Source organism: Lingula anatina, chromosome 1 (assembly GCF_051362555.1).
Source record: "Lingula anatina isolate TDL-2025a chromosome 1, LinAna3.0, whole genome shotgun sequence".
In the NCBI taxonomy this organism is placed as follows: Eukaryota; Metazoa; Brachiopoda; class Lingulata; order Lingulida; family Lingulidae; genus Lingula; species Lingula anatina.
Window position 1 is genome coordinate 5,593,922 of NC_141767.1, and position 12,935 is coordinate 5,606,856.

General features: G+C 40.0%; 1 protein-coding gene across 1 annotated transcript; it reads left to right on the forward strand.

Moving 5' to 3' along the window:
- The first annotated feature begins 139 nt into the window (after positions 1 to 139).
- On the forward strand, positions 140 to 7,794 carry LOC106176548 (uncharacterized). The gene is made up of 9 exons (XM_087001396.1): positions 140 to 321; positions 748 to 788; positions 2,186 to 2,350; positions 2,606 to 2,728; positions 2,963 to 3,066; positions 5,661 to 5,733; positions 6,691 to 6,752; positions 7,054 to 7,107; positions 7,403 to 7,794. Exons 1-9 carry the CDS (start codon positions 155 to 157, stop codon positions 7,493 to 7,495), a joined length of 882 nt encoding a protein of 293 aa, XP_086857522.1. The 5' UTR covers positions 140 to 154; the 3' UTR covers positions 7,496 to 7,794.
- Positions 7,795 to 12,935: the final 5,141 nt, after the last annotated feature.

Sequence of the window (12,935 nt, forward strand, 5' to 3'; positions counted from 1 at the left end):
GAGTTTTAAAAATGAGGGTTCCGCGGACCTTAAAATGGCGGGACTCTCTGTCACATCACAGAGCTGTGTGCGACGGCACGTTCGTGCCCGCAGCTGCTGGTTCTGTTATACCACATACATACACCTGCTCACTGGAGACTGAAAAGGTTAACTAATGAGCGTTGAACGGCACTTGGACGGCAAGGTCGCGCTAGTGACTGGCTCCACCAGTGGGATTGGGCTTGCCATTGCCCACGTTTTGGCAAAGAGGGGCGCCAGCATCATCCTAACAGGCTTCGGTGACGAGCAACTGACCAGTAAACTGAAGGAGGATTTCACCAGGTGATGTGTCGATTTCCGGTATAAGCATATGGCAAAATTAAATTGTTAAAACACGTTTTACCTGTTTGTCTTAATGTCCAGTTTAACTGAGGTCTTCCCTGGGTAAAACAAATACAATGCTGCAAAAAGGCCTATATTGCTTTCTAAACAGTGATGGCCTTTGGGATTTGGGTATGTCTCCGGATAAAAGGCAACGAGTGAGCACTGGCTCATCATATCAAAGTAAAATCCCCTACCAAAAAACTGTCTCCCCTAAAGCATTTATGCAAATTGCTAGCACAGTGCTACCCATAGATTTAATTATATTATTACACAATGTTCACACAACTAAATATCGAGCAAATAAGAGAAGCGAGAGGTAGTGCACTGTCCCAGCTTGACCATCAAAAGTCCCATTATCTCTTATATTTTATGTTGTCCATACAGTGGACACAGGAGGGAGTTTCGGTCTGCAGGTTTGCAAGAAGGTTGGGTTGTTTCATAAAAACCTTCAGAGGGTTAGACAACGTCATAACCAAACAGGAACATGACTAGGATTTCCTGGTTCTGGTTCAGGCTGACTTACGGAGACCACTCGCTTACCACATCCAGAGAAGAGGGAATGCTGACACACCTGCTCGTAGCGAACGTTCCATGGCATAAAGGAACTTCACTGCAACATCAGACCAAAACATATAGGCAATCTTGTTACCACTCTGTAAGCAGGGTTTCGTTAGGAGAAAACTGATCACCGCCAGAAACCGTCTACGTCGAGTCAGATGATATACCAGAACTCTGGCATAGGCACCACCCAAAAAACTGGTGAATGGTACTGTTTCAAATGAGATTCAGTGTTGACATAAGTGATTAACACAAGGGTTTGGATAACAGCTGAAGAGAAGCTGTCCGATTGCCTGTCTCTTGTTGACAACCACATATCAGTCATGGCATTTGCAAGCTGGTAGCGGTCAGCAGGGACGTTAACACAGAGCATAACATCCAAGCCCGGTGTAACGTGACAGATAGTCCCTCCCGAAATACAGTCCGCTTCCCATTCATTTGTACAGGAAACCCTAGATTTTGACCTTAAACCACAAAGAAGACTTGGCATATGGGAACCAGATCCAGACACCTCCCCCCTCTAATGGCCAGCACTATCCTTATATCAGAGCAACATTGAAAATGTGTCAGAAATACTCAGGAAAGGATTGGTATAAACAGAAATGTTCCCATACTGTCTTCCATATGTGGAACGTCGTCACCCCACAAACATTTAAGAATCTTCCTGACATCTTGCACTGTACAAAACACTAAGATGTGGCTTTGATATCTTTACTATGGTCATTTTAATCGTTGGTGGTACAAATCGTTAACTTTTGTGAAAAATCGTTCTAGAATGTTAAAAAATAAAGATTAGTTTATGACTTGTTTTTCTGTATCATTTTACTAATTGCAGTAGGGGTGACACTTTCTTTGGTAGGGGAGTATAAGATCGTCACTCTGCATGTCATGTGGAGATACGTGTATTTTTTCTTATGTAACGTGGCATGATAATTTCACAACTTTTTTCTAATTTGTCGGATTTTATTATGGAAAGATCGGATAATCGTACAGAGTCTCGGATGTAGGAGGTGTGATAGACTAGTAGGCTACCTCTAGTATGGTGTAAGCCTCTTTCCTTTTTTTTTTGCCAAGTTAATTAACAGATCTAGGAAACAGCCAAGGGTGCCTAGAAACACATTCTTCGCATCTACATCTGACTCTAGCCTACCCCTGTAAAGGTCCAACCATTGACAGTTAATTTATTTCTATTTCAAAGTGCTTATTAAAGTTATTACGTACGTCTCAAACATAAAAAGAAAACGTGCATGAATAATGTTTCAAGACTTTTTTGGTTTATCTCTTTTCAAATTCTGTTATTTCAGCAAATATAAGTGTCGAGTAGATTACATTGATGCAGACCTCAGTAAGGTTGCTGACATCAATGAGCTGTTCACCAGTGTCATCAAGTTATATCCAGAGGGCGTGGACGTTCTAATAAACAATGCAGGTACGCATGCGAAGACAGCTGAAGTCGCTGAAACGCTGGTGACTTGGGAATCGAAATGAAGTTGTCGAATCAATCATGTGATTTTTCTATTGTTGTGAATAGTTATGAAATTGTTTTAAAATTGATATAGATAAATGTGACATAAGTGCTTTGGTACTTATTTTGCCTTGCATTTCTGTTATTATCTTGATAACTGTATGCATGTCTATAGGCCCCTATACATATTTGTTGCCCACTGTTTTGGTAATGTTTAAGGATACAACCACGTCTGCCTTGTTGAGGAATACCCTGAGGAGAAATGGGACGACATGGTGGCAGTCATGCTGTCAGCTCCTTTTCACCTGTGCAAAAGGTTTATACCACTCATGAAGAGAAAGGGTAAGCCGATGCTGAGTTGTAATCAGAGCTTAACGTTGAATAAACAATTAATTTGGCGACGAAGAAACCGACAATTAGAAAGAAAATGGGAAAAGGAGGAAATTGTGATATTCTATTTTATGTCAGGCCCTTCTTTCTCAATGCATTGCAGTGAGAAGCACTTAAGAACGAAAACACGCCCGTCAATATTTTGATCTTAGTTTTTCCTTTCTTTTCCATTCTTTTTCACGCAAGGCTGGGGGCGCATCCTCATCACTTCCTCTGTACACGGTATGATATCGACAGCAGGGAAAGCAGTGTACAGTGCAGTTAAACATGGTGTTGTGGGATTGGCAAAGGTGAGATCTGTTATAAACTGAAATTAGAATAAAAACGCTGCTGGAGTTTCCTTCGTCGTCCTAACAACATGCATTTCTTGCAGTATAGCTAGAAGTTCAGTCACACTGGAAAGACATGGTTTCCAAGACCTAATGTAGTTAAGGTGGGAATGTACCCAAATATAGCTAAAAATCGTCATTTTTGGTTTTTATGTCTAATTATTGGTTAAATGTGTATCTAACGTTTAACAGAATAAAATTTTTACATTTTGAACAAAAAATTTGTTTTTTCTGAGGATTCTGATGCTGCACACATCGGCACCGGTGGCCTGGTCTATGCCCCGCCTTCGTTGTCAAGGGCCGTTCGCATGGGTAAACTCGGTGGGCGGACCTTAGCAGCATCAGCACGTCTAGGGAAACAATAGAACAGGGATGCGCCATGCCCCCTTTGTCATAACCTTTGTCTCTCTTGATTGTGATCAGCGCTAAGATGAATCTTTTCCGACACATTGGATTTGCTCGAAATACTCGTTCTCCCTTGAATATTGCTTGTTGTTACACGCGTTCTTTCGATTTTCTTGTTAACTTTTTGAGATACGCAAAAGAAAAGAAGAAAATTCCGTTGCTTGCTACCCGTGACAACAATCGTCATTCTTTCTATCCATTTTCGCCAACAGCTCGATGCAGTTTAGTGTTAGATTTTAAATATATACATGGGGGTAACTAGGCATACGCACGGATGCACTGTGCGTACATTTTTTTGGCCAACCATGATATTATTTTATATAAATTTAGTATATTTTTCACTGAATATAAAGAAATTCTCTGCTTATTAAAGTCACCTGTATGAACAAATCCTCCGTATCAATTTTATAGGCACAATTGTTCTGACACCCCCTCCCCCCGTCTTGCATACTTTTATTGAACTGAGGTAAACAATGCCTGAAACCTTAACAAGTTTTATCTTAATCGTCCATCTAACTGGAACTTCCTTTACCTCTTAATTGGAGGGTTCAGTGGCCCACGACTCTCCTGAAGCCTCGCTGGCAATATTTATCTCAGGTAAAAATCTACCTGTGTGTTATTTTGAAAGAGCAGCTCCCGCAACCCTGAGGGCATTAGATAAAATCTGGACACCAGGTTTTATAAGGAGCTAGAGAAACGAAGGAAGGATTTTTCCTGCAAAGCGTCAAATAATTTTTCCTGACTTACCCAACTTTAGACATTTCCTCTAACAAAGCCTTTTTGGTTGCGTCTATTTCTTGTTGTTGGTGGTCCGATCGGCGTCCTGTAACACGACCGTGTTTTCGAACCATTTTTCGCTTGGCGAATGTGGACAAGACCGCATGCGATGCTGCTTTTGTGTGCACATCCTAGAGCGCATCCCTAACACTTGCCCCGACGGCAATTGACGTGGCCACTGATTGCTCGAGTCATTAGGGCTTACTTGATTGCCTGTCAATCATTCTGGCAGTGCTAGCGGTAAACCATTGAAGTTACTAACAGGAGGTGAGATTGATACAAAAATAAGATTTTCTGACATCCAAATACATTCAAACAAGCTAATTTCAACCGGCAAAAGAGTACCCATCTTCGCGATCGTCAGAACGATAACAGGTAAAGCTGTCAACAATTTAACTTGCTAATATGGACAATTAACTTCACTGAAAGGGTTTTTGCTCGTTTTCTTTGCTTTCAATATGGACGAGATAGCGTTATCTTACCAAGCTATAACTATCTACCTGTACACCTGAGGGAGACCAAACTCACCATGCTAATTATGAACAGTATGCTCTAAAAGTGCTTTTTAAGAAATTTTGATTGATCCTCTCTTTTCTAATTTATAGACTTTGAAAGTGAAAATTCCCTAAAATTTTGATGTAATTTCACGTTTTTATAGATAAAATCAACAATAAGTGTCCGAAGAAAAATCCCTGACTCCATGCTGTAGTACTTTGTTCAAGTGTTATAATGCCATCAAAAGCAAGTTTATAGGGGTCCAGGTGCCTGAGAAAATCAGGTGTATAAAAACGGTGTTTTTGTCCCCAAAATCCCAATATTACGTCACACGATGAAGTTAGAGTTGTGTTCCAAGCATAATTAGATATTTTGAAGATACATTAAATGAATGTGACAGGAATAAAAAAGCCAAGACCTTTATTTTAAGAGAAAATCTCAAACCTACATTCCCACCTTAAATAAAATACACCTAATGGATGAAAAACAAATACACGGCCTTGAAATCAGCCAACTGTAATTTTGCCATACTGTTACAAATCCCACATTGTCTTGGGGCGTATTCCCATAGATTTTTAGATCGATCTAAATCACTAGATTAATGTCAGATAATCCGGCTTAAATGTCCGTCCCGCCTACTACAAGCTGTAAGGGGGTAATAAACTTTCGTGTCCGCTTGGCTGACAGCTCTTTAGCGTGAACCCCCAGGGAGTTAGGTCGATCTAGTTGGATCGATCTAATCTCTTGGAATGGGGTCTTGGACTGCGTTCAGATAGACTTAACAACAACGGTATAATTGCAGGAAGTGAGCAATTCTTCCACCATTGTATTTTGCCAAACAGTTTAACTGTAAACGTAGTTCATTTTCGTTATTACAGGGTATAGCGCTTGAGGTAGTTGACTACGGCATCACTTGCAACACTTTATGTCCAGGATTTGTAGACACACCCGGTAAGAAATTACTGATGATTTATAAGAAAAGTTGATAAGAATAGAAGTGCCCTGCAACGCAAAGATTGTCCTTTTTGATGAAAGAAAGCAATTGCGTAGCACTAAATAGGATTGCGACTGGGTTCCCATACTTAGATCAATCTAACAGGATCGATCCATCTCCGAGGGGGTTTGCACTGCGTTGATTTCAGCTTGAGCGGCTTAGATGTCTGGCACGCTTACTGAAGCTGCTAAACGATAATTTATTAACCCCTAGCAGCTTCAGAAGGTGTGACAGACATCTAAGCCGCTTAGGTTGATTGCAATTTAGCGAAAATCCCCTCAAAGATAGATCGATCCACAGTTAGTACAAAGGGGTCTGGGAATGGTCCCACATTAAGTGCACCTTACAAAAGGAACCATTGGAATTTTAAGTGTTTTGGTGATCATGTGGAACTACTTTAATTTATAATTGTTCCGAGGGATACATTTTATAGACATTGGATAAGCTAAATTTTTTTAATTACATTGATCACTGCTACAGTTTCTACATAGGCATTTTTAAAAGCCTCTTGCTACTCGTTATATAGTACTCGTATTCCGTTATTGATGTAAGCCGTTAAGCAGAAGAACGTCACTATTCTGTCTGAAAATGGAATATATCGGCTTTTTTCACATACCATGATACTGAGGAATATAGAAAATGATCACCAGTTCTGAGGTTGCATGCTAAACAGTGTTTATGTAAAGATGGCAGCACAGGTGAATGAACAGGGAGAGAGAGGGGGGGGGGGGGGGCGAAAAACTTAGAGACCATTCACAAATTGTTTTGTGTATCTAGCCAATTGGCTCTCGCTGAATGCAATCAGAATAACAGCCTAACACGCCTCCATTAGTAATGTCGACAAAATTCATCGTGAACTGTGCCTTTTAAAGTAGCTGATGTTAAATGATTATTACGGCTTTCATTTTTTCTAGTGACACAAAAACAGATAAAACAATTTGTACAGGACGAAGGGATTTCTCTTGAACAGGCCAAAGTAAGTTCCATTATTGCCAAGAATAGTTTGTTTGAAAAATATTATGCGATTTTAAGGGGGAAGATTTTTCCTGTGCAACTTTCTAACTTTTCAATTTCTTGTGCAGCTATGCAAATTATGTCATATTTTTCAATCCAAAACCGGATACAGTGTTTGTAATGGTGATGATAATGCTTTATTCGAAATAAACTTAATTCATATCTACTGTATGAAAAGGAATATTTGAACTTTACTTCAGAAATAAACTACCTTCCGCTTTTATTGCCTAAAACAGTTCAACAAAACACCTTTATTTCACCAGGTCGATTTGGTGTCAAAGCGACAACCGACGAAAACGTTCATAGAACCAGAGCATGTAAGTTTCTAGCACGAAAATTCATGCGTTAGCACTCCTACTGGCTGTTGGTATATATCAGAACCGTCAATTGGAGTGCTAACGCATGGATTTTCGTGCTAGTAAGCTTCAAGACCTTTTTGTTACCCTTTATAATCAAAATTATAAAACAGTTAACTGGAAACGTTTAACGCGTGTTTGACTGCAAAATATTGGCTTTTCTTTACCTCAGCTAAAAATAAGCATAATGTTTTATAGCTTAACTGTGAAATATGAGAACAGCCTTTCTTATGGATTCTGATGTTTCATGTTTAAGACTGCAGAGTACGTGGCCTTCATTTGTTCTCCCTATGCCGCACAAATCACGGGTTCCGCCATGCCAATAGAAGGGGGATGGCTGAGTAAGTGACGTCCCTGGTCACAAGAAGCACACTGAAGATTTAGCAGCATCGAACGCCATCATGAAAGCACTGTGGTGTAACTAATGGAAGATCAGCCCTACAACCACAATTAATACACATCGCGGTTGCTCCTTCGAGTCATGTGAACTACTTTTTATCTAAAAATAAACACTTTGCTCAATAAATATTTTGTGTAAATATATATATATTTAAAATTCTGTTAAAATTGACGGTGATCTTCAGTTGCAAAAAATTGGCAAAGTGGAAAGCAAACTTCTCATTCGGGACATCGAATCAATAAAAGAATCTTGTAGAAAACACAATTTCTAGTTTCACTAACGCATCCAAAATAAATATCTCATAATATAATGACGTTGGTTGGAGGCATGGAAGTGCCTACTGGACTCTCCATCAATTTAATTAAAATATCTGTTCATTTGACATCTTTGCCGCCCAAGGATTCTACGTTGCAAAATGTTCTGTTCCGCAGACCGTGAAATTCAAAAATGGCAGTCCGTCGGACTGTGAGTTTTAAAAATGAGGGTTCCGCAGACCTTACAATGGCGGGACTCTCTGTCACATCACAGAACTGTGTGCGACGGCACGTTCGTGCCCGCAGCTGCTGGTTCTGTTATACCACATACATACACCTGCTCACTTGAGACTGAAAAGGTTAACTACAACATAATGAGCGTTGAACGGCACTTGGACGGCAAGGTCGTGCTAGTGACTGGCTCCACCAGTGGGATTAGGCTTGCCATTGCCCACGGTTTGGCAAAGAGGGGCGCCAGCATCATCCTGACAGGCTTCGGTGACGATGAGCTGACCAGTAAACTGAAGGAGGATTTCACCAGGTGATGTGTCGACTTCTGGTATAAGCATATGGCAAAATTAAATTGTTAAATCATGTTTTACCTGTTTGTCTTAATGCCCAGTTTAACTGAGGTCTTCCCTGGGTAAAACAAATGTAATGCTGCAAAAAGGCCTACATGCTTTCTAAACAGTGATGGCCTTTGGGATTTGGGTACGTCTCCGGATAAAGGGCAACGAGTGAGCACTGGCTCATCATATCAAAGTAAAATCCCCTACCAAAAAACTGTCTCCTCTACTAAAGCATTTATGCATATTACTAGCACAGTGCTACCCATAGATTTAATTATATTATTACACAATGTTCACACAACCAAATATCGAGCAAATAAGAGAAGCGAGAGGTAGTGGACTGTCCCAGCATGACCATCAAAAGTCCCATTATCTCTTATATTTTATGTTGTCCGTACAGTGGACACAGGAGGGAGTTTCGGTCCGCAGGTTTGCAAGAAGGTTGGGTTGTTTCATAAAAATTTTCAGAGGGTTAGACAACGTCATAACCAAACAGGAACATAGCTAGGATTTCCTGGTTCTGGTTCAGGCTGACTTACGGAGACCACTCGCTTACCACATCCAGAGAAGAGGGAATGCTGACACGCCTTGCGCGTAGCGAACGTTCCATGGCATAAAGAAACTGCAACATCAGACCAAAATATATAGGCAATCTTCGTTTCTGATCTTACCACTATGTAAGCAGGGTTTCCGTTTGGAGAACAATGATCACCACCAGGAACCGTCTACGCCGAGTCAGTTGATATACCAGAACTCTGGCATAGGCATCACCCAAAAACTGGTGAATGGTACTGTTTCAAATGAGATTCAGGGTTGACAGAAGTGATTGACACCCAAGGGTTTGGATAACAGCTGGTGGGAAGCTGTCTGCTTGTCTGTTTCTAGTTGACAACCACACATCAGTCATGGTATGTGGACGTTTTGTCTACCATGGCATTTGCAAGCAGGTAGCGGTCAGCAGGAACGTTAAAACAGAGCATAACATCCAAGCCCGGTGTAACGTGACAGAGAGTTCCCCATGATTGATAGTACGCTTCCCATTCATTTGTACAGGAAAGTCGAACCCTAGATTTTGACCCACTTAATTAGGTCAGGCTAACCCTAACCATTGTAACTATAAGGAGGGCGGACTTTCAGTTACAAGGACTCTCAGTTTCGTTACTCCAGGAAAGGAACTTAGGACATTCTGTTCTATCGAGAAAATATTGGGGACCGTGCCCACCCAGTTGTGTGTCACCATGATTATGTTACTCCACAAACAGCCAATGGAAAAGAAGACCTGGTATATGCGAACCAGATCCAGCCCCCCTTCTAATGGCCAGCGCAATCCTTAGACCAGAGCATCATTGAAAATGTGTCAGAAATATTCAGGAGAGGATTGCTGAGGGTTAACCCTACAGACAGAAATGTTCTTATACTGACTTTGTGTCGTATGTGGAACGTCGTCACCCCGCAAACATTTAGAATCTTCCTGACATCTTGCCCGTGTCAAGTGCTGTGCAAAGCACTAAGATGTGACTTTGATATTTTTACTGTGGTCATTTTAATCGTTGGTGGTACAAAACGTTAATTTTTGTCAAAAATCGTTCTAGAAGTTGAATAAAAAATATTAGTATATGGCTTTTTTCTGTATCCTTTTACTCATTGCAGTAGTGGTGACACTTTCTTTGGTAGGGGAGTATATGATCGTCACCATGCATTTGGAGATACGTGTATTTATCCTTATATAACGTGGCATGATAATTTCACAACTTTTTTGTAATTTGTCGGATTAGATTATGGAAAGAGTCTCAGATGTAGGCCTACTTCAGTTTCAAGACTATTTTTGGTTAATCTTTATTTAAAATCTGTTATTTCAGCAAATATAATTGTCGAGTTGATTACATTGCGGCAGACCTCAGTAATGTTGCAGACATCAACGAGCTCTTCACCAGTGTCATCAAGTTATATCCAGAGGGCGTGGACGTTTTAATTAATAATGCAGGTTAGGTACAAAGACAGCTGAAATGGCTGACACTCTGCACGGTGGCTTTGGAAACGAAATGACATTTATTATTTAAGTTGTACATGTCGAATTAGTCGTGTGATTTTCTCTATTGTTGTCAATAGTTATGACATTGTTTGTAAACTGTTTTAGATTAATGTGGCGTGAAATGAATTTCGATGCTTTCTCCTATGTGTTTCTGTTATTATCTTAATAGCAATATGCATGTACATGTATTTATTTCTTCATTTGTGTTGACCACGTGCACTGTCTTTGTTACGTTTTAGGATACAACCACGTCTGCCTTGTTGAGGAATACCCTGAGGAGAAATGGGACGACATGGTGGCAGTCATGCTGTCAGCTCCTTTTCACCTCTGCAAAAGGTTTATACCACTCATGAAGAAAAAGGGTAAGCCGATGCTGAGTTGTGATCAGGGACAACCGGTTTAATATACCACGAAAATGGCAATTGGAGAAAGAAATGTGAAAAAGGTAAAAATTGTAATACATTATTTAGTACCAGTCTTTTTCTGTCTTTATTCGTTATGCAATGCAGTGAGAAGTGTTTTAGGATTATTTTTTGGTCATGGTTTTCATTTTTTCACGCAAGGCTGGGGACGCATCATCATCACTTCTTCTGTGTACGGTATGATATCAACAGCAGGGAAAGCAGTGTACAGCGCAGTTAAACATGGCGTTGTGGGATTGGCAAAGGTGAGATCTGTTTAAAACTGAAAATTACAATAAAAACACTGCTTCGGTTTCTTCCGTCGTCTTAACTTTATGTATGCATTTATTGCAGTATGGCCAGTACATGTAGTTAAGTCACACCGAAAGGGACTGCTCTTGATAATCTAGTGTAGATGGATATATTACTCCTTATGGATGAATTATACAAATATTTTGCCTTGTGATCAGCCTTTAAAGATTTATGTCATTATCATGTGTCTTGCATTCAGAGTGTTTTATTACAACGTGTTCAGTACATTTTCGTGAAATAGGCACTCCTTCTGCTCTAGGCCCACTCCCGCTCGTCTCTTATTTTTCAGACTTCGTGATGATGCGCTGGTGATTGAGTGATTTTCAGACCAAATGGCTGTTAACGGGCGTCTACCTGCTAACAAACCCCTTTAAAAATCTTTACGCAAGCTTCTTAATAAATTGAATCTTTGCAGTTTTAAAGGTGGTTTATTTTTACTTCAGGGTATTGCGCTGGAGGTAGTTGAATACGGCATCACATGTAACACTATATGTCCAGCCTTTGTCGAAACAGCCTGTAAGAAACACCAGATGATAAAAAAAACGTCCGTAAATGATAAGAATAGTTAAAGTGTGAAGATCGTTCTTTTCTGTCTGTTTGATGAAAGAAAGTGATTTAATGTAGCACTAAATACTTTTCGAACAGCAAATACACCATACAAGAAGAACCAGCGGCACTAAGCTAGTGAAATTGTTTTTGAGATGCTGGAATCTATCACAGGGGAACGAGTTTTAATGTCGAAATTACATTGATAACTGTTGCAGTTTATACAGTTCAGTCTCAACATTTTGGGGGACCCGGCTGAACCCCGTTATAGTGCTCGTACCCCGTTATACTTAAAATTTGTAGCGGATGTTAAACGATATTTACAGCATTCCATTTATTCTAGTGACACAAAAGCAGTTAACACAGCTTGCAAAGGACAACGGGATTTCTTATGAGCAGGCCAAAGTAAGTGTCATTAAGGATGGTTTAAAATATTAACACGACGCAAAGGGGGTAGATTATAGAATTTTACAAGCATTGTATCACTTCAGTTTCTCATATGGCCGTACAAATTATATAACGCTTTTCATTTAAAACCCGTATACAGCGTATGTAATGATATTACCTAGATACAATCAGGACACCCATGGTATTAATTATTTGAAATTAACATGTACAGTCAAAGCTTCTGGGTGAAAAGGAATATTGTGGAATAAACATTTGACCTTCACTTCAGAAATGAGGTCTTTGGAAGTGATCAGTTAGTTAAGTATCTCCCGCCTTCCTTTTTCTAAAAACAATTCACCTTTATTTCAACAGGTCGATTTTGTATTAAAGCGACAACCGACGAAAACGCCTATAGAACCAGGGCACGTAAGTCTCATGGTCTTTTTGTTAGCCAACAACTGGCTGAAAAGTTTGATACATGTTACCTGAGAAAAACATTTATGTGCATTCATTTGGACTATGCGTTTCTTGCATTGAAATACTGGCTTATCTTTACTCAGAGTAAAAATAAACACAACAATTGAAAGCTAGTGTGAAATACCAGTTTAACATTTCGCTTTCACGTGGATCCCGATGTTTTTCTTTTTTGTTTTTTAGATTGCAGAGTACGTGGCCTTCATTTGTTCTCCCTATGCCGCACAAATCACGGGTTCCACCATGCCAATAGACGGGGGCTGGCTTAGCAACTGACGCCCCTGTCCGCCTTGAAGTGCTTTGATCACTTTTCCAATCTGGGGAAAGCTTTGAATATTCATGTACATTTATTTTGACTTGAGGCTCTTGTTGCATGGATATATTGGCTTTTCTTTACCTCAGCTAAAATTAAGC

Excerpts from the sequence above, each read along its gene's own strand:
- LOC106176548 (XM_087001396.1), top strand. The coding sequence starts at position 155 with ATGAGCGTTGAACGGCACTTGGACGGCAAGGTCGCGCTAGTGACTGGC. Across the intron at positions 5,734-6,690 it reads AGGATTTGTAGACACACCCG|TGACACAAAAACAGATAAAA; the intron begins GTAAGAAATTAC and ends CATTTTTTCTAG. Across the intron at positions 7,108-7,402 it reads CGTTCATAGAACCAGAGCAT|ACTGCAGAGTACGTGGCCTT; the intron begins GTAAGTTTCTAG and ends TTCATGTTTAAG.